The sequence below is a fragment of the Dipteris shenzhenensis genome, chromosome 32, assembly GCF_047967505.1.
Source record: "Dipteris shenzhenensis isolate YYH24624 ecotype China chromosome 32, Dip_SZ_1.0, whole genome shotgun sequence".
Taxonomy (NCBI): Eukaryota; Viridiplantae; Streptophyta; class Polypodiopsida; order Gleicheniales; family Dipteridaceae; genus Dipteris; species Dipteris shenzhenensis.
Window position 1 is genome coordinate 28,363,290 of NC_141627.1, and position 27,622 is coordinate 28,390,911.

Below are 27,622 nucleotides of genomic sequence, written 5' to 3' on the forward strand. Positions count from 1 at the left end.
TGTTGTAGGCGATATATAGATGCAAGGCACCAGAATCCCCCCAAAAAAAATTATGGGGTTGGTTGCCCCACGATATGCAGTATTTATGTATAGGGGCATCATGCAATGCACTCTAATCCCTGGGTTGGCTGTGCCACCAAAACATTCAAAAGATCTGGCCATTGTGTGTTGAAAATTGGGACACATAGCTGGCGTTTTTTATTAGATTGGTAGAGTTAATTAAGACAGGTTTCCTTAATTTCCATCAAGAGGTTAACATGTTCAGTAAACTGGGCTGAAAAATCAATGTGAGACTACCCTTAAATGACTTGAAAATACAACAGTCCAAGCAATTAAAATATTTTAAATATCATTTCTTATCCTCAGAATGACCTCTTCCTTTGCTGTCAAGGATTCTATCTTGAAGAACTGACAGAAGTTTCTCTGCACAGTTTAGATTTTCTAGATTCAAGTTTTTCCATTGTGGTGAGGAAGCCATAGCAGAAAGAAGATCACAAATAGCCCACTTCGTACCTATCATCGCCACCAATTCTTCCCCTCCAGACTCTTGTGCTTTGACACTAGGGACGCTGCATTCACAGTCATAAGAACCCGAAGTGGGCATAGAGCTAGGCTGAGTACAGCGCACCGTGTTCCCCTCATAACCACTGATAACAGGTTGTGTATCTCCTCCAGAAACACATACATCTGAGACCAGTTGGGTCTCTCCTTGTTGTATCTCCAAGCCATGTAGTTTAGCAGAGTCTCTTTGAATCAGCAAGCTAGAGGAGATTGAGATGGGTACGTTAGAGTCCATAGCAGCTCCATTCCTGTTTTGGAGATCCGGAAGAGCAGAAGAACGATTTGCACATACAGGCTCATAGGAAGCTATAGGCAGGCCAGTTCTGCTACGAACAGCCTTCTGTAATTGGTTATGGGCACCCATGTGAGTTGCAACAACTTTTTTCTCTGTAAACTTTCTCCCAGACCTGAGTATCTTGGAAGGAGTGGCAGATCTTAATGGTCCTATCCCTGGCTGGAATGCAGGCTGCTTATCTGCCTGCTTCAACCTCTTTCCAGGCTTGTCCCTGTAGTCAATTGCATTCATTGCACAAGTCTGTTTCAACCCACGATTTGCTTGCTGTGTGCCAGCAACTTGTTCGCGTGATGATTGCTCAGGCAAAGGTATCTTTTTGGGAAAACTGCTCTTCCGATGATGTGTCCTTACTCTGGGAAGAGGTTCAATTTCTTTTGTATAAGCACTAGTGCTATTCCAAGAAACCCCAGCCAGTTTTGTTTCAGACTCCTCTCCATATGGACTGAAGATTTTTGCTAAGAAACCACGATTGAGAGTCTGAACACGAAAAGGAGAGTCTGCTTCAGCTTGCCTTCCACGCTTCCCAACTTTGTTTGGCCCATCTGATAAACCTGTGTTCATTTCCTGGTTACAGGATATTTGCATGCATTGACTTGCAGCTTCACCTTCAGCAGCTTTCAGTGTGTTTGCAGGATCATTGTCTTTGGCTAACCCAAAAATTTGCTGCCTGCCCTGCTTGGTGAGCTTCTTTGGCAGGCTCTTGGCTGCTTCTGAGGCAATCCGCCAATCTTTCCCACCTCTTAAGCATCCTGAACTTCGTAAAAACCGCCGTTGCCGAATGCCTAGCTTCTTCACCTCACCTCTCCAGCATGGGGACCACTTTCTTGAGCAACTAAGCATCCTAGCCCTAACAATCTGCGTATTGGGGCACCTCTTGACTGGCATCATTCTGCCTGCATCAGGTACAGACATATCTGTTTCATTTGCTGCTACGTCTAGAGCATGGTTTGTCGACGTGAAATCACTGCCTGATTTTAAAGTAAGTGTATCTTCTGTATTATCCACCTTACCATGCTCCACATATGAGCACCTTACAGGATAACCTCTGTCACACTTGGAGGTTGTGTTGTCCGAACGTTCACAACCTGAATGTTTTTCTTCAATCTGCTTATCTGAAAGCCTTAATACTCTGCTAGAGTTCTGATTTTTCTCATTATTTGCAATAAGACCACAGTTTTGGAAGGCTGCATCTTCAGGATCCTCTGAATCAACACCAACTTGACGTTCACAAAACTCCAGATTCGTATATGTCTTTAATGCTACAGAAGTGGACTCTGCTTTCTCAATCGGTCTTTTAATCCTTTCCAGGAGCATATCCACCGGTTTATCTGCAGGCTTAGAAGTTACTGGAAAGGATGGTGATCCAATAGTAAAAGTTGGATCTGTTTCATTGAGTTTATCTTTGCACCCCAAGGTCAAGGCCCTGAAAAGTGAAGCTTTCTTTTTATCCAGAAACTCTTCTTGAAGCATATGACGCCGCCTCCATCCTCCCATGTGTGTATGCAAGAGAAGGCCTGATGATGCATCCAGTTGTCTAACTCTAGAAACCCCATCAGAAGCCTTGTCCCAGCCTGGCAATGATACCTTCACTTTGTTTTTGAGCTGGCGAAGAGCAGGAACCAAGCAGGGTGGATAAGACAAAACCGATGCTTTAGAACCATACGTTGCCTCCCAGAATGAAAGAGTACTATCAGAAATAGGATTATGTGGATGCTCGAAGGTTGGTAATAGTAAAGGCGCTTGAAGGGCAAGAAGACTAGAATCAAAGGTTAAAGGAGGCTGGCATTTCTGTAAGCAGCTAAGCAGCCTCTCCCAAAGTTTCTCAAGGGCCTGCATAAGGATGCTTGAATTTGCATTGTATTTGCTTATATTGGCCTCAGAACAGCCAAGCCACTTTGCAAAAGGCTTAGAAAGGCCCTGAAAATGAAGCAATCCCACACTCTTGTCATACCCGAAGTCTTATTCCTAGAATGCAAGGCATTAAAAAGTAAACTTTTGGACATAATATGATGGATCCAAGCAAAGTCCTTAATTGTACACACCTGCAAGAACATAAGTAGATCATTCTGAGAGTAAAGGCGTACAACAAAGCTTGCCAACGCTCCTAGCACCCTGTATAAAGCCAAGAATATGGTGTACTATCAAATGAAACCAGCTAAAACACCCAGATGGCTAATAAACGACCATCAGGAAAACTAGCCCATCAAAGTCCTGCAGATGTACTTTGAGCATACATCAAAAATCAAACACACAATACCTAGTCTATGTTCAAGCGTGGCACTAAAAACACATCTTTGGTATTTCTTCATTATTGGTCCTGCAATAGTTAGTATATCATAACAAGATCATACCTTGAAGTAAGGTCCAGCCACCATGCCTTCCCAGCCATAAATTCTTCCCACGAAAGATCCAGGACCCTGGGAGATTATCCATGAAGTAAGGTAACCATTCCAACACTATCTTAGTCAGTGCAAAAAATGTAAATACAGTATACAGTAATAATTCAAGAGTATTCAATGCTCCCCCAATACAAAATCCTGAGAATACATAACGCTGCACCTATTCAAACCTAGCAAATCAACGACAGCCTAACCCTTGCACATCTGCACAAACAAATCCCCAGAATTTGTATCCACAGCCTAGGTGACACTTGACTTTTTGCTTTTAACATCCCAAAGTTTTGAATGATAGATAAGAGGAACAAGACAGTGAACTCAACCTGGAAGAAAGAGAAATGATGTCCTTAATGTTGCTTGAATCATCCACATCATTTCCTAAGGGACCATGAGCTACATTAGGTGCACCCATAAAACTTCCAAGTCTCTTCTTTCGGTTAATAGCAAGCATTGCAAGGCTTGATATCTTTGTGTGCTTTAAAACATTTGCAACAATAACTCCAAGCATCTCAATTAAGAAAGAGGCTCCATTGATGGTATGTTCAACCTTATTAGACATCTGTTGCCATTGTTTTTCAATCAACTTCAAAATTCTTTGACAAAGCCCACTTGCAAAAAAGTTTGGCTGTGAAGATTTCAGAGATGAAATGCGGGAGCTCGAGTCAAAGAGTTGGACCCATGTAGCAGTCACAAAATGTAACTCGATATCACAATCAGTATGTCTCACATCACCAGTATCTTTGGAGATTGAGTTGCACTCTGGATCACCTTTCTCAATTGGACATGGAGAAGTGACTTGTAAACAAAATTGGAGAGGAAAAAGCAAGAAACTATGGACAACTCCATAGCCTGAATCACCAATGCCGCCTTCAACTGCAGGTACATCATTTGTATCCTGTAGGCATTTTGCCATGTGCTCAGAAAAGACCTTCCAAACTTGAAGCAGATAGGTTTGGCATTTGATATTTCCAGCTTTTTCAAGTCCTGACTCTTTTTTGAGGTTATTTACCAGCAAAGTCTCCCCTACTCTAGTTTCCTCCCATCTGTACAAAGAAGCAAGGAGCCAATCTAATACATGTATGACTCCAAGCAAGTTACCCATGATACCAAGACCTGCACATGCAGTTACGGCCAGTTTTTCCACTCTCTCCAATAGTTTGTTCTCCTCTCCTGTCTCAGAAACTATCGAACAACTAAATTGAAGCCAAACTGCTGTGATATACACAATCGGTGTAACCAGGTTGGAGACACTGTCTATTTGGGTTTGGCTTGCACCGTCAAGTGTTTTAATAGCACTGCAAGTTTGATCTTCCTTGTAGAGGCTGCCTCTATATGCAAGTGATAATTTGTAGAATGATGATGACAAGACTAGGGGGTGAAGCTCCATCAAGACTTCAATGGATGACCACACAGCGGAAATTAGCTCCTTCTGCCCTGCTACAATCTGATTTTCACAAGATACATCACGTAGAAACCCCAATAATGTATGTACAGAATCAACATGTTGCTTTGAGGGTCTTATTGAACCCTTCCCATCTCCCTCTACTCCTTTTACCACCAACAGCAACATCCTTAGGGCTCCATTCAAGCTGAGGTTGCTACTGTGAGAACTTTTTAGATCCTCCACACCACACTTCCAGAGGATCCTCACAAAATTCAGTACAAAGTCAAGTGAATCAAGAGACCATGGAGCCCACTTAATCGATAAGCACCCATCAGACTCATTTCTAGAGGCTGTAGATGTAGGAGTCTTGGGAGATGGAGCCCTACCGTCTACACCAATATGTACGATTTGAGATATACAAGAATTAAATTTGTTGTGAAGCTTACAAGACAGTAAATCGTCTAAGGAATTCAGGCAGAGATCCCACACCCAGGGATTACCCTTCTGAGGGCCACACTTAAAAATCATCTCAAACATAGGAGCCACTACAACAGATGCTACCAATGAATGGTTGATCCCAGACCCAAGCTTGTGAGCAAGGTAGCTCCAAGTGCGCCAACAAGAGAGCCGTACAGATGAATCCTGTTCACCACTTGTAATAGTGAGTAAAGGCATCATGAGGAGCTTTAAGCGCTTTAAAGAAGGACTGGCACTCGACTTATGATATTCTTCAGATGAAGGGGAGATGCTTGCTGCTCCAGATTGAAGACAGTCTCCCTGAGCTCCATCTATGATTGGGTCCTCCAATAAAGAGTCAATCAAAGCCTCCCATGCAACCTGTTTCACCACAGTGAAATCTCATAAGATATATAGGTGATAACAGAATTTAGGTTAAAGGTAAGCAAACAAATTTGTACAGACATTAATGCAGCTTTTTTTAGATTTCCTTTTCAAATTAAAGCAAGTACCAAGTTTGAACCGAATTTCTAACTGCCACCTCCAGTAGAGTTCAGCGTATTCAGATAGCATTCCAAAAAATGCACATGCACTGCTCAATGGTTGAGGATACATACCAAGGAAGCGATCTGAACTTGAGAGTCGTGACTGGTAAAAGTAACCTCAGCTATCTTCAGCATTTGATTCACCAAGACCCTGTTTACTCCAGCTTGGCCTCCAAGAAGACGCATAAGCCAACCCCAAGCACGAATAGCAGGAACTATCAAGGCCTTTGACCTTACCATCTTCTCTAACTTTGGCAGCAGGGTTTGGTTTATATCTACAGCCACAATCTGTATTTGGGGCCCACAAGAAGATTATCGAGAATGTCAATTCAAATTTTGCACTGCTTGTCAAGACATTGATCAATAGACATTCAGTGATTGCAATCCAGATTAATAATCACCAATCTTAAGAATGGCCAGACTATGAGCAAAAAGCATAAGTGGCATTCCTCAGAATGTCTGAAAGCAGGAGAAATTGCTTGCTGTCTCATGAGTAGGGTTACGTTCCAACAAAATACATTCCACAGGAGATACATCCAAACTCGTCCCATCACTCAACATCAGTAACAACACAAATTAAACCCTTATATTTCTAGAATCGGGACAACGGCATAATGCAAGTGATACTCAAGATTAAATTACAATGGAGCACTTGCTTACTTATCCCACTCTTGGTGTGCACGTCTATTTATACTTGTGCAACCTAGGTGCAGTACAATTCGGATTGTTCAGTGATCCTCATGGTACTTCTTCGAGAAAACTTCAGTATCAATGTCCTGAAATCTTCTAGTAATTTCCAGCCAAGAACCTTCCAAAGTTCCATGGTGATAAAGATTTTTCAGATCTTGAATGTCATAATCCTTACATAATACTGCAGATATTGCTGGCAGGACAGAGCAGAAAATAACTCAGCCCTTACTTCCCACTCTTGTCCAAATAACCCATCCCCATGGAGAGAATAGCACTTGCCCCTTTCTCCACCCCCTTTCCTGCTGTGGTGCTTTCCAGGCATTTTCCACCCTCACCTATTCACTGCCCCTTTCAACTTTGCTGCCCATTGGTAGCACAAGGTGCCTTAGGGAATTTCATAGCCTCCAAGCCCTTGTTCCCCCCCCTTCCTTACTTTCCTCCCCATGGACACCCATCTCTCTCCTTCCCGCCACCTCTTTAGCATTCCCCCTCTTTCTTCCCCTTTCTCTCTTCCCCTTCATTTTTCCCTCCTTGCTCCTACTTTCTTCTAAGTTCTCACCCAGCTAGCAGATTCAAGAAGTTCTGTTTGACTCATAAAGGGACCTTTAGAAAGTGAACACTAGGTCTGCTCAAGCGAGCTCCAATAGAACAACCTCAATACCTACCGCCACCATCAGGTATCACCCAAGGACAAGCAACAAGTTGAGCACGTTATACAAGAGCTTCAAGACAAGGCCATAGTAGGGCATAGTGTCTGCCTAAACCCCACATGCCAAGTCCAAGACCACATTCAAGAGGTCACCATATATAGAAGAGGGGTCTTCCTCTCCATCTTACCTTGATAAAACCACTTGGTCCCTATTAGTGCAGAGTCCAAATTACCTAGGCTTGCATTTCTGTTGAAACAATCAATGCATGGTTTGTTGTCTTCTCAAAGATCACTTAATCAACTCGTAACTCTTTGACTTTCATGACTTGATATTAAAAGCAAATAAGTCCTACTAGCCAATACTCTGCAAAACGAACAGTCATACAGCCTGCAAGAAAGTCAAACTTAAGGGGAAGAATCGATGCAAAAAATTAGCTTGCACAAAGGCATCAATATGTGGTTACTGTTCTTTTAGTCACCTTCGAAAGTGTAGGCAAAGGAGGCAACAAAGCTGATTCCACATCCTTTATGCAGCGTTCTGCAATTTCTCGGTCTTTCCTATCTGCAGAAAGAAGTCTTCTATAGACAGGAGGCATCCAGACTGAAGAAAGTGACCTCATTTTGGGGACCTTGCGTGCCATTTTGATTACAGCCTGCATGCCCAAAGAAAGCAGGCAAGAAGATAGCAAATTCTGCTCAAACCAGCTCACTCTTAAGCAAGAGAAATAGAGATGAGAGAAAATAACAGAATTGGATCGGAAACAAACAGGATTGCCTGAAAAGCTTCATATGTTATAGCCTTTGATCCCATAGGGTTGTCAATGGCATACACTATTGCTTGTGTTATAGAATCAACTTGCGTTTCAAGTAATGATGCCTGAAACTCCTGAATTCCAAGACACCAAACTGCCAAGTTGCAGAGTGCCTGTTTTCCCAAAAAATGTACTAAACATGAGCATATATCCAGAAAATAAGATGTCCAGTAGAAATTTGAGTTACAGACAATAAGAAGTACAGGCAACAGTTCATACTTTTCTGTCTGTCAAAGTAATCAGTTTGGACAGAGACTCCAGAATTGTTGATGCAGTCTCATCTGCAAGGAAAACAGTATATAACCATGTATGAAACCAAGACTAAAGCAAGCATGAATTAAATCCCTCATGTGCATATCCAATCCATAGGAAAAAGGAAAGATTAGCTCAAAACCTTAGTAAGGAATCTGCTTACCAGAAACTGCTGCAACAATCTTTTCATGGTGCAAGACATACCCAAGAGATTTCAATGCCAAAGCAGCACTGCAAAAGGAACAACCATGGCCAAACCACCATTGCCTTAAAAATTTGGTCAAGTAAATCAACTGTTAACAATCACCTTACATGAATGGATGCATGTATCTATCGACACAGAATAGTATATCTAATGCTAATTCCTTGAGTATAATTTCAAATTTCTGCAAGTGTACATAGAGGATTACATTATTGAAACTATTCCTCTTGCCAAACGATGGCTTTATTTAAGACATCAAGATACATATTCACATGCAGCATTGATATCCATGTAGGAAAATAGAGAGAGAACCGTATATGTATAGCAGCAACAAAATAATGAACCTGTAAACAATGATCCATTGTAGGACTCCCATAATGTGTAGAAAATACTGCTGCACTAGAAACTCCTGCTCCATGCACCTCAGGGAGAGGTCTCAATAGGCAGAGGTAGGCAAGGACACAAAAGGATAGGCGTTGGAGGTGAGAGGAGAAGTGGTAGGGGAGGGAGTCAGGGGGACTGCAAATTGGCCGGCTGGCCTTGTTCCAGGCCAACCCAGTTAGGATTTTGCCCACCTGTCCAGCAAACAACAAATCAGCCAACTAGTCTGCTGCTGGCCAACTTGCTCTCTGATTTATAAACGCGCACTGCAGGGTTGGTTTCCCTCACACTGGGGGCTGCTGTTCTGCAGCCCCCAGCAACCATTGCTGCGCCGAAACGTAGGACCTCACACCCTGAAACTAATCCAAAAGGATCTCTCGCTTGCCCCAAAATCAGGGCATAATAACACCAATACAAAATTTCCCAGGCAGGTCTAATTTTCCCTGTCCTTTCGACTGTTCTTTGAAGTAGCTCCTATCAGCATTCCAGCCTTGTCTTGTTCTTTGAGAACTTACTTGCCTTGCCCGTGGGCCACCAATTCAGCTTCATCCCCCCCTTCATACAACTTTTTACCTCATCTCTTCTTGAATAACAAAGAGCCCACTTCTAGAAATGTTAGTGGTTTACTCCTCTCACCAAGAATGCACATCATGACAAAACTCTGGTAAGTACAAGGGAGTTGATTTAGTAAGAATAGCGCTAATTGTTGAGAACCCACCTTCGTACCAACTGCACCTAACTATTCTTAAATTTCCTTGACCTTTGTGATGTGCCTGACATATTATCTAAGTCACGAAATCGTAGAGAGAGAAGCTGAGACTTAATATTGTCCACACAGGTCAAACTTTGGGTCTCGTACAAGTGTCAGAATCTCCCATGCCTCCGCCACTATTGTAGATGTCTAGATAAGTTGTATGACACTGTCCACTACCATCATACCAATGATAACCAGTACTTGTGCATCCTTGTTGTCCCAATTTGACATTTCATTGTCAGCTTCACTTCCCAGTTGAGAATCTTCTTATTTGAAGTGATGGAAGTAGAGACACGAGCCTTCTTGCCAATCATCACCTTTCATAGCTTCTTAGGAGCCAAGTCTTTGCCTTAAACTTCCACAAAGGATAGTTCAGTTCAGTTCAGTTCAAACCTGCAAGTTGGCTAATCTTACCTTAGACATGGATGAGGCATCTAATCTCTTGCATGGCTAGTAGTAGTGAATGAATCCAGCATGGCTAACCAGCTACTTTGTAGAGGTTTCTATTTGAATAGAGGGGAGGCGGTTGAGAATGTCTTTTATCACATGCCTCACCTATGTGTTGTCAATTCGATCCTTATAAAAGTCAAGTCTCTCTATGCCATACCTGTCGCACAAATATCCTACACTCCACATGCCGCTCAGGGACAGAAGAATAGATAAGAGACGAGCTGGGTCTGAAAAGCTGGCTGAACAGAGTGCTGTGTGAATTCCTTGTGCTCTGTTACCATGTAGAAAAATATAAAGAAAGACTTGCCCATGATAGAAATGCCACACAAAATGCACTACTCAAGTTCAACGCAGTACAAAATAGTTGACTGTAAACATCGATCCACTATAGGACTCCCACAATGTGTAAGAAACATTGCTGAGTCAGAACTCCTGCTCCACGTACCTCAAGGAGAGGTCTAAGTAGACAAATGTGGGCAAGAACACAAAAGGATTGGTGCTGGAGGTGAGGGAAGAACTGGCACAAAGGCTGGAGAGGAGCATCATATGTAGGGGCCGGAGAAGCCCCTAAATTGATCAACTGGCCCTGTTTCAAGCCAAACCAAGTGGGGTTCGGACAACCTTTTCAGCCAAGGTTGGTTTCCCTCACAGTGGAGGGTTGCTGTTTTGCAGCCTGCGGCAGCCATTGCCGCTGCCTAAACAAGGCCACAGACCTGAAAACTAATCCAAAAGGATCTCTCTCCAACCCTAGTACCACCCCAAAATAAGGGCACGTTGGAATAGGGTTGGTCACCTCCTCACCTGTGAGCCCCAAATGAGGAGTGCATCAGTGAGGTGGACAATAGAATCATAGGATGGGTTATGCGGCTGCCACGTAGGCAGCACATGGGCGGCCATGTGGGCAGCAGAGAAAGAGTTGAAGCACCTGGCAGATCAAGGTCACCATGGTGGGCAGGAATGGTACAGGCTACAGCAGTGCCACGAGGATGTCCATGGATAGAAAGGACAGGTATGTGCAGGGAAACCAGCAAGAGATGACTGCGTGGACAGGCGGGATAACATCAGCCAGGGTATGCCGTACGAAGCAGTACAGACCTCAGTACATACTGGTTGGAGGCTTTCCAAGACCTGGAACAAGGCTGAACAGAGGCAGAACCAGGGCAGGAAGAAGGAACAAGGTTTGTGGCTGTTTGGCAAGGTTTTTAGGGGGCAGCATAGGGGCAGATGTAGGCCCCTAACAGCCTGGGCCAGTGGCCAGATGCCGCGGGGTAGCAAAAACCTGCAAGAGAGGGCCCATTGGGGCATTTATAGGCTTCCCCATCTAGTCAGCTGGTAGGGAGGAATCCAGTCGGCTGGTAGGGACTTGGCTGGTCAGTTTTATCAGGGGGGGCTCAGTCCCTATAAAAGGGGGCATGTGGGCCTCCTCAATCAAGGCATCACTTGGAGCAACAACCCACAAAGCAAAAAGGAGCAGCAGAGGGATTCCCTTGGGCTTACATCCAAGAGGAGAAAGAGACATAAAGAGGGCTGCAGACTTAGCTCAAGGCAAGCTGCCCACCTAGGCTGGCTACCCGGACAGGAAGGTGGAAGGGATCACTAGACAGCAGAGAGACTACATAAGCTTAGAGGAGCACACGGGCTCACAGATCTAGAGGTGCCAAGCAAATAGTAAGACTTTTGGTAAGATCGGAGGAGCATGGTTTGATGGGACTCCGCATCTCTTTTGAATTGAGCCCGGTAGAAGTATATCATTGTTGTTTCTATATTTGTCTTAGATGCATTGTCTATTCACTAGCTTGCATACACATGTATGGTTGTGAAGTACACAAGTTAAGAAGTTTGATTCCATAGTGAAACACTTCTGCATGTAATTGTTGGGCTTATCTATCAGTCTTCTGCTGCAAGATACCCTTTGGTGGGACTTTCATTTCTAACATGGTATCAAAGCCCTGACGAAAGTTCATGGGAAGTGGAGACTTTCAAGGAGATGGTTCCATTGGTGCTGCAAAAAGAAGCTTGGAAAAAGAAGTATGAAGGAAGGGATAAGGATGATAAGGCCCTAGTAGCTCAAGACAAGAGCAAAGGCAAGGGCATGTCAAAGGCGAGCCCAAGAAGGACAAATCTGACAACAGAGTGGACTCTTCAAATGAAGAGAACAAGAAGAAGAAAAAGAAGGAAAGGACATGCTTCAATTGTGATTAGTCAAGACACTTTGTGAAGGACTGGAAAAAGAAGGCGACTAATCAGAACAAGGGCGCCAGCTCAGAATCAAAGAAGTCAGCACAGTTGGTGGTGATAAAAGAGGAATTTTTCTTGGTTGCATCCCCTAATGCTACTGAGATTAGATTTATGAACCCCGGTGTTACTGTTAGGATGTCCACATTGAGGAAAAGTCATAAGAAGAGTCAGAATCTTTTGTGAAGATGAGGGACGATAACAAGTGACCATCTAAGTGCTTGGCTCTTGTTGCTGACATAGAGGGGGATTCTTATAAGGACCTGAGGACTTAGGTCCAAACAAAGACCATGACTTAAGAGGGGACAACACAAAGCCACACATGGAGGGTAATCTAGATTTATGCCTGGGATGTAATATCTCAGGTATATTGTTTGGTTACAGACCTAGCCAAACAAAGGACGGGTTGAAATAGAACCTGAGAGCTTGGTGCTTGGAGAACTTCAAGCTGTTCACCCATCATGAGCGGGACAGTTGGAGGATGTTGGTACTTGGAATGCTCGAGTTCGAACGTGGGTTCATGACTGAAGATGGCGGTGCCATCAAGTACTACCAAGGAAGGACATGTGTACCAAACTGGTGTGCTTATGCAGAAGCGGGCCTAGCAGAGCAAGAGCTACTATATATACCTTTGTAAGACTAGAATAAGTCCAATCATACAATTTTAGATTTTTTGTTGTTCTAAAGATCAAAAATCTACACAGAAAATAAAAGAGAAAATAAAAGAGAATATGAAAGAGAAGAAAAAAGAGGTAAACAAAAACTTTTAAGAAAAACAAAAGGAAGACATACTTAGCAAGCAAAGCAACACTTATGTCGTCATCAGTGCCCAGGCATAAGCAGCTATACTGGGTTTCTAAAGACCCGCGGAGTCTCTTGGGCAAACCCAGTGCTTACTAAAATACGTCAAATAAACAAAAGAGAAAGAAAACAAGAAATAAAGAAGAAAGGAAGCAGGTGACTAAGCAAAAAAAAACAAGCAAGTCAAGAAACAAAATCTTCCAAAAAATTGGAATATCGCTCTCTCTCTCTCTCTCTCTCACTCTCACTCTCACTCTCACTCTTATTTAAAACGTAAAAAGCTAAATGGTCCTTTACACTTATGTATTGTTTCCTACAAAGAGTCAAAAACACATTTCTAACTTAGAAAGCACAAGCATACTCAAACAAACTCTCTTTTGAAACTAAAAGAAAAACGGGCTATTCAGCTCCCCACTTTTTGTTTTCAGCTTATGTTCAATCATTCTAAACATACCTAAAGGCCAATAGACCATAGATAAAAGACTTCATATCTAAGATTGTGCGTACTTTTTTCATTATTTTCCTTGGATTATACCTCTTGTGTAATAGTAAAGTGATCAAATTACTACATTGAGTGATAAAAGACTCCTTAGTTATACAAAGGCGGGAAAATTGGGCAGAAATGACTCCATATTTTGCCAAATCAGAAATGTTTGAGTCAATGTGAGGCATTTTTATAATGTGTAAACCACTATATTCAAGTTGTTCACGTTTATCGTATATATCAACCTCTAATCCTATGGTAGATTGAGAAATTCTAAGATCTAAGAAAACACAAGAATCCCCTCTTGAAGTGCAGTTCAGTTCACAAGAGTCACGAGGATAGATTCCTTCTCCAAAAGCACTAGCGTCTTTGTACATAAAGTCTTGAAAGTTAGGAACATCTGGTACAAATAAATCATCTATAAAACGCCTAACTTGGCTAAGCTTATGTAAAATGATAGGGCAGGTATTGATAGAAATAAGACGTTGCATAAACTCAAATTCATAAGTAAAAAGATAAAAGTTTGCTAAAAAGACGGCACAATTAGTGCCCATGGGGATTCCTATAATTTGTTGAAACAAAGAATCACCTATTGTGATGTAAAGATTATCTAAAAGAAAATCTATCCAAGAGCAAACATCTTCCACACTTACTACCTTTGTGTATCTTTTCTTTTTAGAACCTATGTCATGATCTTTATTTTTTAGCCACAAGAAGTCAAAGCATCAGGCTGTTTTCTCAACTTTTAGCACTTTGCATCTATCTTTGTCAAATCTCAGATTGAAAACTTCAACCACTAGCTTTTTTATTCTAAACTTCAGGTCTTCCAACTCAATCTTTGTGTAAATCATCGTAAAATCATAGGTTTGAAGGAGAATAGGAGACTCTTTTTCTTGAATGCTTCAAGAGGAATTAAAAAATTTTACAACAAGAATCACTCCTACAGAGCCATTTCAAATCCAGCTTGAGTGCGAGGGGACATCCGCCTCTTTTAATAAGTCCCTCCAAAGTTCATGGACACTAGGCAACATGGCTTTGAAGTAGTAGCTTAGCCATTTAGAGACATCCGTCAAAGTAGTCTCACAAGTAGCTGCAATAAATCTTGGCTTTTTGGGAGTTTTGTGAAACTTCCAAGCAGCACAAAGAAAAGATATACTTGGATTGCAAACAAACCCAGAACACTCTAATGTTTTGAGATCAAATCCTTTTGAGAAACTAAGGCAGGGGCGTAAGTTTTGACAAGCGAGTTCACTTCTCTCAAAAGACATTCTAAGTAAAACTTTTTGCAAATAAAAACAAAGTTATTGGAACATTTGTCCATATAAGAAATGACAAAATTCCTATGGAATTTTCGAAGGAGAGTTTCATCTTCTTTAGAAAGATGGTTACTTTGCTTTAAGCAATTAATCGAAGGGACTTCTTCTAGTTTCAAAGCAACTTTCTTCAAAATCTCCCCTTTCCATTCTGATAAGATATTTTGAACTCCTAAACATTTTTCTAATTGCAAAACAAACTTTGAGATTCCCTTATCGATAGCTTTTAAAAGGCAAGACTCTTTAAAAGAGTACAATCGAACTTTCGTGCCTTTCATGAAAAGGTCTCTTAAGTTACTAGAAAGCAAAATTGAGGTATCAGTTGTGACTACATGTCCTAAATCAGCATCAATAAAGCTTAGGAATCTCTTATTTTTACAACAACAAGGTTCTCTAAGGATAGAAGATTTTGAATGCTCTGAAAGCCTTTTACCTATCTCTCCATAGTTGAAAGCCTTTTGTCCTAAAGTTTTTACATACTTCCAAGCTACTACTGGATGCTTCCAAATTCTTCTCACAAAATGAGGGAGAGAATCCATTACTTCAGGAGACTTCAAAATTGAGTTTAAGCCTATCTTGTCAAGTGAGGGAGAAGTAAAAATACAAATCAAGAGTTCCTTATTTAGATAGACTTCTTTGCTTTGAAAGGAAGCTTTTACTTTTAAGAAGCGATCCAACGAAGTTTTAAGTTATATAATGGAGCTTATTTAGATTCAAATCCTCAAAAGAGAAGTTTTCCAAGGTGTATTGAAGTTTAAAAAGAACTTGTGACATTATATTTTTCAAAAACTTTTATTGAAAAAAGACCCAGAGACATTAATCTATCTAGGTAGAGTAGTCTTCTTTTATAGTCTCGAGAAGCAAAAACTCTTGGAACTGAGGAAGTTAAAGGAACTAAAGGAGGGGGAAGTGGAGGAAGAGGAAGTGAGGGAGGCAACTCACGAACAACATGTGAGATTGCAGGAGAGCTAGGACAACCTCGTAACATAACTTTAGGTTTCCAAACGATGTTAGATGTATGACTATGTTGGTAATGAGGAATGTTAAAGGGCTTGATATGAGTTCTCCACATCAAAGGGTTCTTTTTAGAGGTGATCACTGGACATACATGGGGGCTCACAGGTGGGGACATGACCAACCCTAATCCAACACCCCCTCTCACCCACATTGGGCTGGAGGTGGAGTCTATCTAAATATATCATCGTGGGACTCTCTGTCCAGTGATCCCTTCCACCTTGCTCTCCGGGTAGCAAGCCTAGGTGGGCAGCTTGCCTTGAGTTAAGTTTGCAGCTCTCTGTATGTCTTTTTCATCTCTTGGATGTAAGCCCAAGGGAACCCCTTTGCTGCTCCTTTCTGCTCTGTGGATTGCTGCTCCTGCTGATGCCTTGAGGCCTTTTATAAGGGATGAGCCCCTCTTGATAAAACCGACCAGCCAAGCCCCTATCAGCTGATTGGATTCCTCCCTACCAGTTGACTAAATGGGGAGGCCTATAAATGCCCCAAAGGGTCCTCTCTTGCAGGTTTTTGCTGCCACACTTGGCCACGTGGCATCCAGCCACTGACCCAGGCTGTTAGGGGCCTATTTCTGCCCCTATGCTGCCCCGAAAGAACCTTGCCAAACAGCTGCAAACCTTGTTCCTTCGTCTTGCCTTGGTTCTGCCTCTGTTTATCCTTGTTCCAGGTCTTGGAAAGCCTCCAACCAGTCCTTTTTGAGGTCCATACTTCTTTGTACCCTGGCTGATGTCATCCTGCCTGTCCATGCAGTCATCTCTTCTGCACATACCTGTCCTTTCCATCCATGGACATCCCCGTGGCACTGCTGTACCATATCTGCCCACCATTGTGGCCTTGATTTGCCAGGTACTTCCACTCTTTCTTTGCTGCCCACATGGCAGCCCATGTGCTGCCCATGTGGCAGCCTCATAACCCATCCTATGATTCTAAGGTCCACCTCCAATGCACTCCTCATTTGGGAGCTCACAGGTGGGGACATGACCAACCCTAATCCAACACCCCCTCTCACCCACATTGGCCCGATCCCAATCCATCGATGAAGATGCTCCAGTAGCTCTCATCTCGTAGCCCTAAAAAACAATTTGGTGTCGTCATAGTCTTTTCTTGGCATCACCAAGACTTTGACATTCCTCGTAACATAACTTCATTCCTGAAGGCATCACCAGGAGCAGCAATCCACAGAGCAGAAAGGAGCAGCAAAGGGGTTCCCTTGGGCCTACATCCAAGAGATGAAAAAGACATACAGAGGGCTGCAAACTTAACTCAAGGCAAGCCACCCACCTAGGCTTGCTACCCGGAGAGCAAGGTGGAAGGGATCACTGGACAGAGAGTCTACATAAGCTCAGAGGAGCATGCAGGCTCAGAGATCTAGAGGTTCCAAGCAGATAGTAGGACGACTTTTGGTAAGATCGGAGGACCACGGTTTGGTGGGACTCTGCACCTCTTTTTGTATCGTGTCTAGTTTTGGAGGAACGAAAATATATCATTGTTGCTTCTATATTTGTCTTGGATTTACTGGCTTGCGCACACATCTATGGTTGTGGAGTTACACACAAGTTAAGAAGTTTGATTCCATAGTGAAACACTTCCACGTGTAATTCGTGGGCTCATTGTTGCTTCTATATTTGTCTTGGATTTACTGGCTTGCGCACACATCTATGGTTGTGGAGTTACACACAAGTTAAGAAGTTTGATTCCATAGTGAAACACTTCCACGTGTAATTCCTGGGCTCATCTATCAATCTTCCGCTATGGCTATGGACCTATACCCACACGCTCAAGAAGATACTCCAACTGCTTCCAAGAAAGTTCGTTTGTAATCAGTCACATTCTCCTCTGAATGACAGCCCAACTCAATATGTTTCATCGATATGGAACATTGGATTGCATGTTATAGCAATGTAACTCTCACTATCACACTAGATCAATGAATGATCATCTTCTCTATGCCCCAAGTTCAATTGTCTAAGCAAGGCAACTTCACAAAAAGCTAGCCTTGCTACGCAGTACTATGCTTCCATCAATGAGAGTCATTGTTTGCTAATTCTTGCTTGACCAAGAGAAAGCCCTAATCCAAGCAAAAAGCAATATCTTGTAATAGACCGTCACGAACCGCCATCTTCACCCCCATCTAAGTCAATATATCCTTCAAGCTCAACTCCTTGGGAGTAGAAGATGTCTTGAGTTCCCATCAACTACAAGAGAACTCCTAACCCGGCTATCTAATGTGATTGGTGAGGTGGTTGGGAGGATTTGCTTATTACCCCAATTACAAAAGAGAAATTTGGATGTGTGTGAGAGAGAGAGAAAGAATACATCCCTCCGACTGATGATACAAGGTACTATCAACCAAGGGAGTAGAGTCGTGTATTTAGAGTTTGCACCTTGGATCCATCGAGGTAAATATTGGACTACTATCTGTCATGCAAAACCTCTCCAAAAGCTCCAAGTAATAATTGTACTGGCTAAGAAAGATCCCATCAGCCAACCCCTAAATCTCCATTTCACAGAAGCAATGAAGCTCTCCTAGGTCTATCATCTCAAACTCATCATGAAGCACGACCTATGTATCTCTTGTCACAATGAGGTGATTCCCGAAAATGATAAGGTCATCAACTTACAATACAATGAGTATGACAAGAACAAGTGTGTAGAGATTAGTGGCTAAAGAACTCCATGTGAGTCGATAGTGGAGATGAACTAATGAATCCTACAATACCAAGCTCTTGGGACTCAACCTATAGAAACCCCCTTCTTCAACTTGTGCACCATTTGCTTCTTCTTGACCTTAAAGCTTGGAGGCTTCTTGACATATACCTTCTCTTATATCTCACCTTTAAGAGATGTAGACTTCCCATGTGCAATATGAGTTGGCACCTATATCTATCTCATAGGATCCATGCAACATCAACAATGAAGCTACTCACCACATGGCTCAACACAAGGAGTGGTTCTCGCAACTTGAACATGTATCTCATGAGTTGCCTGTCACCATCAGTGATAATTCAAAATATTCGGTAAAAGAGACTGAAACCAGCCTCAACAACGTAAAGGGTGGTAGGATCCACGCAAATACAGCATATACAATAAATAGACAAATAAATTTGCACCACACCACAATTCACAGGGGAGCTAGAGTGCTCCTACTCAAAAACAAACACACCAATTGGCCCCAAACGCTGGCGCCCCTTGCGGTATTTATTTAACATTCATTTGAAGCCAAGAGGCTGATTACAAAGGTCTCTGGGAAGTTGCTCCACAGGCAAACCAACGCCCTCAAACTTCCTGTCCAGCCCACCCTGTAATTCCTTGCTCAACTTCAAACAGTGAACGGCATCCAATCCCTAGGCAATCCTGTATCCTCAACCAACCAAAGCATGCAACAAAGACCCCAATAGCATCCACTATCGAAGCCACACCTGCAATCGCACAACCAAGTGCCCAACCAACCAAACACAACTGAACAACTACAGGTTCTGGATGTGCTGGTACAGGCCCTGGCTGGTGACGTTTTCCTCTGGCACACTCCTGAAGCTCCTAGGAATCTGCGAATTTTACTCTAGCAGCTCCTGGCAGACTCTGGCAGGTCACAACTGATGATCTGGCTCCTTCTGAACCTGATTTGGCCAACTGAACCCAAAATAAGAGCATTGGGCCCCTTTTGTAGTCCTATGCTAAAAATAGCAATTTTTAATTGCACCACCCTTTTGGCCCCCCAGTTGCACACTTTGGCCCTAGGAATTAATTGCCTAGTAACTGGGCGCACATTCACTATTTCCAAGGGCTTGCTAGAAATTTTATTTCCCCAAGTCCCGCCTCATGACCGAACCCTCGCGCCCCAGAGGCTCAAGGCAATCACGCACAAATTATGGGAGTCGCAAATCAAAAGTCCCATAATTTCACGTCCTCGTGACAGATTTTAAGCCTCTCTACTCATGACGGTGTGCGTTAAAGTCTATTTGATGTTTTAAATGAGCCCACTCTTGCAAAGACTTTCATTGTCGAACATATACTTGTGTAAGACTAGAATATATGACCATGAACAACAGTTTGATGACAAGTCTTACCGAGAAATCACCAATGCAATGGCATAATTGTGTCGTCACCTCAAACAACTATAGCCAAAAGGTATGGGAATGCTTTCTAAAGGAGAAATCAAATGCCTTCGTTAAGTACAAAGAGTGGCAAAAAAAAGTGAAGCAAGAGAGCATGCACCAACTGAAGATTCTTTGCATTGACTAAGGTGGAGAGTATGTCGGTAAGGATTTGTAGTGTTCTACAAGTAGAAGGGGTTTAAGAGACATTAAATTGTTTACTCCTCAACAAAATCTAGTAGCGGGATGCAAGAACAGAGTCATTATAGAGACGTCAAGAAGCATGGAGGCAAAGAAATCTCACAAGGAATTACTAGGCTATGACTATTCAAACAATGGTCCACATCATCAACAAAATGAAGACGGCCTCGAGCCCTTGAAGGAGTTACGCCAAAGAAATAGATGGTGATGCTCCTAATCTTTCTACTCCTCCCTGCGAGACTATACCCAAATGGTATATCCAAAAGCTGCAAGAATCCAAAGTGATAACCATTTCCGAATGCAATGAACATGATATGAGGTGCTCATCGCATCCAAAATCAAACCCAAGTACATGTTCACATGATGCAAAGCCTCAAAATTTGAAGAAGACAACTGAGCATTCGACATGGATGGTAACCATGGAGTGGGAGATTGATTCCATTCAGAGGAATCAAACTTACATTTGTTGCACGCTCCGCGCAACTCAAGGAGATATCTCAATAGCCAAAGGAAGACAAGAACACAAAAGAGCAGGTGTTGGGGCTGAGGGGAGTATAGTAGAGCACTATTTACAGGAGCTGAAAGAGCCCCTAAATTGACCAATTGACCCCATTTCAAGCTGACCCAATTAGGTTTTCGCTGACTTGTCCAGCCAACCAATCTGAAGCTGGCTGACCTCTCTGGACTATAAAAGACACACTACATGATTGGTTTCCCTCATAATGGGGCCTGCTGTTCAACAGCCTGCAGCAGCCATTGATGCATCTAAACAAGGCCTCACAGCTCTGAAAACTAATCCAAAAAGAATCTCTCCAACCCTGGTGCCTGCCCAAAATCAACATGCCTCACAAGCGTTGCCATTTCAACAATCCATGAGCCAGCCCTGGACTTTGTCTCGCAACAAGCCCAGCTCAAGACAAGTCATGCGCCTAAGCATGAGTCTCTAGACCAGACACCATGCAGACAACCAATGACCTTGCAGCATCACCAACCTCTAACAAGTCATCCTAATGAAGAAGGCATGCCAAGATACTACAACCACTTAATGTCAGTTCAGGATGTGCGCAAGTAGATAGAAAACACTTGAGAACCAAGAGAGAACACTGAGATGTACAGCCAAAAGATTTCACATATAGAGTACAAAACGGGTCCAAAAATGCACCACACCTGTAGCATTTGATTGGCTGAGGTAGGCAGCCTGAATAGCAATGTATGCTGCTGTACAACCTGTTGTAGCTCCTCCTGAACTCCCTTGTGCCACTGTAGTAGGTTTCATGTTAAATTGCACATTGGAGTGCCCTAAAATAAGCACTGACAAAACTGTTGAGTGCTCCCCAAGGGGACCGCCCCTTCATAGGGCTAGGAAGCCCCTGATCTGGCCAACGAGGTTCCTGACTAGCCGACCGGTAAGCCAGACTAGCTGACCTGTTCCTGTACAGACCCACGGGCCCCTGCTGCAGCCAACCTGCTGCTGAACTGCCAATTGCCAGTCTATAGAGTGCCGACTGTAGGCAGTCCTGGCCTCCTCCAGCTGGTGCTTCTTTCTGCTGGTTCTGTCCCTGCTCCTCTGCCCTATAACAGAGCCTGTGGCTGGGCCTCTCAGAGGCCCAAAGCCAACCCCAATTCCGGTCATACAGTCCACCTTAATCCAGGGCTGGAGGACAACCACCTTTGCTGGATGTGGTGGCCATGTGGCTGCCCTTAAGAAGGATGTTCTGATGCTGCCCATATGACAGCCTCCTTGCTGCCTACATGCCTCTCAAATTCTCTCTCCTAATTATCTCATTCCCCCTTCTCATATGGGGGCTCAATAGGTGGAAGTCAACTCTTTCCAATGCCCTCTCTTGATGAGCCACCATGGTATCGATAAAGCTCCAACTCCCATGCAGGAACCTTCAAGAACGCATCATCATTGTGAGGTTTGCGAGCCAGCACCTCCAATACATCCAAGGCTTGTTCCACATCAGATACGAGCAATAAGATCCAACTTGGAGAGATGGTAACATCCGAACACCACCCACCAGCGGCACTGTCCATCCAAGTCATGAGCACACCAAAGTCTTCAAGATACCCAAGTAACAAGTCTATCCAATCATCACCCTCAAAATTTGACAACAAACCAAGGATACTATAAGGTACCAAGTATCCTTGGTTTGTTTCAATCCAATCATCCTCCAATCACATCCACAACCTTGATACTCGAAACCTATGAAGTGAGAATGGTGTGTCTACTCCACATAACTCCACCAACTAGTCCCTTTCCGAAAGATCTAGAACTTCTCCCAACTGCCTCTAATACCAAGCTCTAAGTGAGCTCCACTCACGTTGGTTTGAGACAAAAACATTTTCAGGCAACATGCAAACAACTTTGAATGCCTTTGCCTTGAGAGAACTTCTCCCAACTACCTCCAAAACCAAGCTCCCATTGAGCTCCACTCACACTTGAATATTGAGCCCACCAAGGTAGCATATAGTCCCTCATGTTCCTTGTCTACCATCATGCAAATGATCCATCCTGGAGAATCACCCTTGTCACCTGCATTTCCAAATATCTAGGAAGTCTAAGACAATCTTCAAAGGACGTGCAAACAGCTCCGAATGCCTCTGCCTTGAGGGTTCCCCCTCTATATGTCTAGAAGGCTTTCACCCTCAACCTATAAATACCTTTATAAGACTAGAATGTATCCTATCAACTAAAGTCGCCTTTCTTTCTTAGAGCAAAGACATCCGCCTTCAATCATCTTTGGAGTAGGCTACTTGACGTTGCTACTAAGGATATTCACCTCCCTTGCTTTGATACCATATTGGAAAAAAAACCTCTAAGCATGTGTCTCTAGTTCAAACACCATGTAGAGGATCAATGATCTTGCATCACTAAGAACACAAGTCATCCTAATGCAAATGATATGCCAAGATACTACAACCACTTAATCTCATGTCAACATGTGCATACAAGTAAATAGAAGGCACTGCAGAACCAAGAGAGAGAATAAGGAGATGTACAACAAAAGATCTAATATATAGATGTGGAAGCAAATATCCAAATGCAAACTCTGCCTCAAACTTTGCTCAACTGCATGTTTATGTTTATGTTTATGTGTCAGTGGCATTTGCAAGTCCTTTTGGTAAGGGCTCAAAATACCATCTATATAGATGAGGAAGGAACTCGATATGTCCCACCCCATCTACTGGCCGGCCCAATAAATTGATCGACGAGGTTGAGTAGTCTATGGATATACCGACCCACAAACTGACCTGTTTCATTTTTTTTCCAGAGAAAAGAAACTTCTATTAATGCTTGAAAGAAAAAAACCCGGTGCTTTCAACCTCCATAAGGAACTGAAAAACCGGTAATTACAATGGAAAGGTTGTTAGAAGAAACAACCAGCCTATTACCAAGGCACCGGGTCATTGGAATACGGGCTAACAACCACAAAGGTGGTCTATACATCCAACGGATCTCTCCTACGAAAAGAGTGTAGAAAATCCCTGCCAGCTAAACCTTGCAAAAGCGGTGCCACCATTCGGCAATCCCTCGAACCTAGAGTGCCACGCTTCCAAGTAGCGCGCAGTGAAAATGATATCCTACCACATGGCCACTAGGGTAGCCGCCAGAGTCTTCGCCCATCTCCCCATCAGCTGACTGCAACAAGCAACCCAAGTGTTCTAGGCGGTGATGCTGGCCACCGTCTCCAAAACCCTATCCTCTGGTGAGAACATTGGGGGTGAACCGATGGGTGGTGCTATGGCAAAGGCCTCTATTCGAGAGACTTGCGGGCCATGGATCCTATAAGCTGGTGACACTGGGTCAATGGAAAAAGCATGCCCGCCCTCTATGAGCCATGCTACCATCCCCCAAGTGAAGTCCCTCTGCATTCGTTGTGTGCTGGCCACAATCCAAAATGTCACCAGCCAAATTCTCTGCGCAGCTCTGCAGCCCCACAGGCAGTGGGGAACCGTCTGCAATACTCCCTCTGCACAACAAACAGACTGACTTGTTTCTTCCGCCAACATATACTAGATTTGACCGACCGTGAGCTGGGCGTTATAAGCCCCCACATCTCCCTTGTATAGGCCCCTAGTTGGGCTCCCATCTGCACCAGTCTTAGGTCATTCTTTGACACTGCTATTGACTTTGCTGCTCGACCTATGTGCCCACATCCAGTGTCGCAAAAGACCGTGCTTGGATTTGAACCAAATGTTTTCAAATGTTTCCTACCATTTGCTTTCAAACCTGCCCAAAAACATTCGTTTCTTAAATGTCATTTGCTACTTCTATGTGTGTTTGGATTTTGATGTTATATGTATTTCAAATGTTTCCTAACATTTGTTTTGAAACCTGCCCAAAAACACTCATTTTTTAAACGTCATTTGCTACTTCTATGTGTATTTGTTTAGAGACCTGCCCAAAAACATTTGTTTTTTAAATGTCATTTGCTACTTCTATGTGTTCAGACTTGAAACTTGAGCCTTGCATGCATCATCAGCATACAGCCTTGCCATGTGGCATGGATGATCATTGATGGCATGATGCATATTCTCTTTTTGTTAAAGTTTTCTGCCAAGTGTTTCACATTTCAACATTGATGGCTATGTTTGAGTCCTTAAAATTTGGTTTGCCGTTTTGACGTCTGACAGTTTCCAAACGTTGTCAAACACATTTGAAAAAGTTTGCATGTTCTAATGGCCACATCCTCTGCCAACTCTAGAGTCACCCGTCCCTAGGCTGCCCACATGGCAGCCCTTCTTGCTGCTATAGTCTGCTTATATGACTACCCATGTGTCAGCCTATAGAATGTCCACATGGCAGCCCTCCAGTTGGGCCAAACCCAAAGATGATCTCCCCCTGTGATATGCATCCTTCATGCCCACATGGCTCTCTCATGTACCTCCTCCTAAGCAGGTGCCATGCTCCAATGTACTTCTATGGGGGTTTACAGATGGAATAACGGTCTTCTACTTCAAAAAGATGGACTGTTTGAGGCAGCATAGCAGCCCCGTCTTGATGCAAGACAGCAGCAGCTCTACACTGCCTATGAGGGCACACTGGGGGTAACACTTGGTGTCAGATTTGTCCTACTTTAAAGCATTATATTACATGGCAGTTTGGTTATCTACATTGCAATATATACCTGGTCAGATCTGAATGTTTGCCTGGAGTCGATAAGTACTCCTGAGTGTTGATTAAGTCTAAGAATGTCTTCTGTATGGGGTTTAGGCTTTAGAAGCTAGGCCCAATTATTGTAACAAGCATTCTCTTAGTGGAGCTGAAACCAAAAATTAGTCATCACAGGTGAAACTGAGCTTAATTTGAAATGCTCCAAAGTTCCACAACGCTTCAAGACATTTCAAAAATAGGGCTCGAGTTTCAAATACCCAAAGTAGTAAAAAGATGCTACACACACCTCATATCCCATATGCCCTGAAAATGTAAAATAAGGCCGTAAAATATGCAGACAGGCATGCTTGTAGGTTGAAGCTTGAGAAAGGAAGTTCAAATTTGAGACTTTGCAAGATTGGCAGCACATCGTGTTTCTTTGGCAATGAACATCTATAAACACTTTGACATTACAAACTCAATCATAGGCTTCTATGATGTCTTCTATGAAGACACACTTATCCCAAAGTCTCTTGGCAGGAGTCTTCTCAAAACAGAATTCATGCCACTATTCATTAGCGTGGTTGATATCTGCATCCCATCGAACCAAGCCTCAGAATTTAATATATTGACTCTTGCCCCTGAGCCATCTGAACAGACCAGAATTTGGAATAAAGCAGAACAGACTTTTTTATTCTTTAAGTCAACACACCTGCTTACCTTGGAGATCATTTACCTGGCTATTTTCCCTACAAAGAACGTGGTGCAACTTACTCCTACTAGACTACTTACACCGTATGTTGTTTCGTGGACTGAGCTCAAGTTTGTGAAAGCTACTCATTCCCACTCGAAGGCAATGTATAGATCATCGCCAGCTGCCCTCTAATTACTTCACAACCAGATCAGCGGAGAACTTGATCGTTCACATATGCTTGAGAGACGACAAAAAATAGCTCTAAGTTGTGAGTGAGAATGACATACGAAAGGTAACATTGCAGAACCGGGTTGCACGCATGATAGACTCTGTGAAGGACCTTAAGTGGGCTATGATGACAAATAAACTCTTGTTTGCTTTGCGTTGAGGGAAAAAAGAAAGCTAGGAAAAGGCGTAATATAAAATGAGATCACTTGGTACCCGAGTCTCACGTGATTTGTAGAAACAGCGAAAATGTAACTTCATGGGAAATGACTAATTGAAAAGCCACTCACGTTTCCTCGTCCTTCGAGACTATGTCCAAGAGAATTGGCTCTAGAAGGGTCGTAATGCCTAGCTTGGCCGAGGGCTGATCGTTATCCTGGTGCAGATAAAGAAGAAAAGGGTCCAGCTCGGTCTCACTAACATGTACACCCATGGAAGACAATCCCAATTTCTTCTGTTTCTGGGAGGGCGACTGCTTGCTCACGTCTCCCATTCTGCGGAAAGCAAGGATCCTGCACCCAAACAAATGCAAGCGAAATGACGGAAAGAAAGGATCCTGCAGCGAGAAAAATGAGGACGAAATGAGGCATTGGAGAGGAGCGAATGAACTGCAGTTACAGGGAGGCAACAGAGCGACTGCAGGCAGCAGAAAGGGAGGGCGGGCGAGAATTAATGGAAGAACGTACGAAGGCAAGTAGAGCAGAATACGAGGAGAAGGTTAATTGTTCCCAGCGACGGCGTTGAAGCAGCCGTGTTACCTGAGTTGAAAGCGCAGGGTAGTGGAGAAGGGGAGGAGGAAGAGCAAAAGAAGGAAGCAGGAAGGGAGAGGGAGGGGGGGGGGGGGAGGAAAGGAGGGAGGGGAGGGGAGGGCGAGCTACATTGCGAGAGGGAGCAGGAGATGGTGAAGAAAAAGCAGAAGAAACAGAGAAGAAGCAGAAAAAGAAGAAGAAGATGAAGAAGAAGAAGAAGAAGAAGAAGAAGATACTACTTTGGACTGTTTGCTTATTTGTGTGTTTGTATGTCTTTCTTTCTGTTTGTCTGTCTTTTTTTTCGTGTGTGTGTGTGTGTGTGTTTTTTTTATTTTAATGCAATGGCGCCAAACAGAAGTAGAAGAGGAGGGAAAACCTCACTCCCCCCCCCCTCCTTCCTTTCAAAAACTTTACACCCACACATAAACACACATGGCCACCTAGGTTCCACTTGCACAATGCACATCCCCCCATGGCCCCGTTGTCAGACAACATGGGGCTTCCCGAGAGAAATCGAATGTGGGCAGCAACCTCAGGTGCGTCAACGCCCAACTACAAGGGCACATCTGCCTGTGGCCTATCATGACATTGCTCAAAGGAGGTTCTTCCTAAGGGGGATCGAGCACGGCCAACTAGCTCAAGTTTGCGAACGCCCAACCACCTGAGCTACCATCGCTATAAGGAGCACATCCACCCACGGCCTATGTTGGCGCGTCAAGTGGGCAGCAAGCAAAGCTCGAGCAAGAATGAGTCAAGTACAAAGCATCAACAAAAGCAACACTCAGATGGACATACAACAATGGCACAAATAGAGAGGTGCGTCTTCATCTTGCAAACACCGCCCTGAGAATCGACGATGCTATGGCATCAAAATCCTCAGCAACTCA

The 27,622-nt window shown here is 43.4% G+C and overlaps 1 protein-coding gene across 1 annotated transcript; it reads right to left on the minus strand.

Moving 5' to 3' along the window:
* Nucleotides 1–246: 246 nt before the first annotated feature.
* Nucleotides 247–26,807, minus strand: LOC147880556 (uncharacterized). The gene is made up of 11 exons (XM_087370762.1): nucleotides 26,673–26,807; nucleotides 26,277–26,498; nucleotides 8,204–8,271; nucleotides 8,008–8,069; nucleotides 7,752–7,901; nucleotides 7,456–7,629; nucleotides 5,710–5,925; nucleotides 3,576–5,473; nucleotides 3,208–3,273; nucleotides 2,899–2,968; nucleotides 247–2,773 (listed from the first exon to the last, which is right to left on the minus strand). Exons 2-11 carry the CDS (start codon nucleotides 26,477–26,479, stop codon nucleotides 350–352), a joined length of 5,331 nt encoding a protein of 1,776 aa, XP_087226888.1. The 5' UTR covers nucleotides 26,480–26,498; nucleotides 26,673–26,807; the 3' UTR covers nucleotides 247–349.
* Between the last annotated feature and the right edge of the window lie 815 nt (nucleotides 26,808–27,622).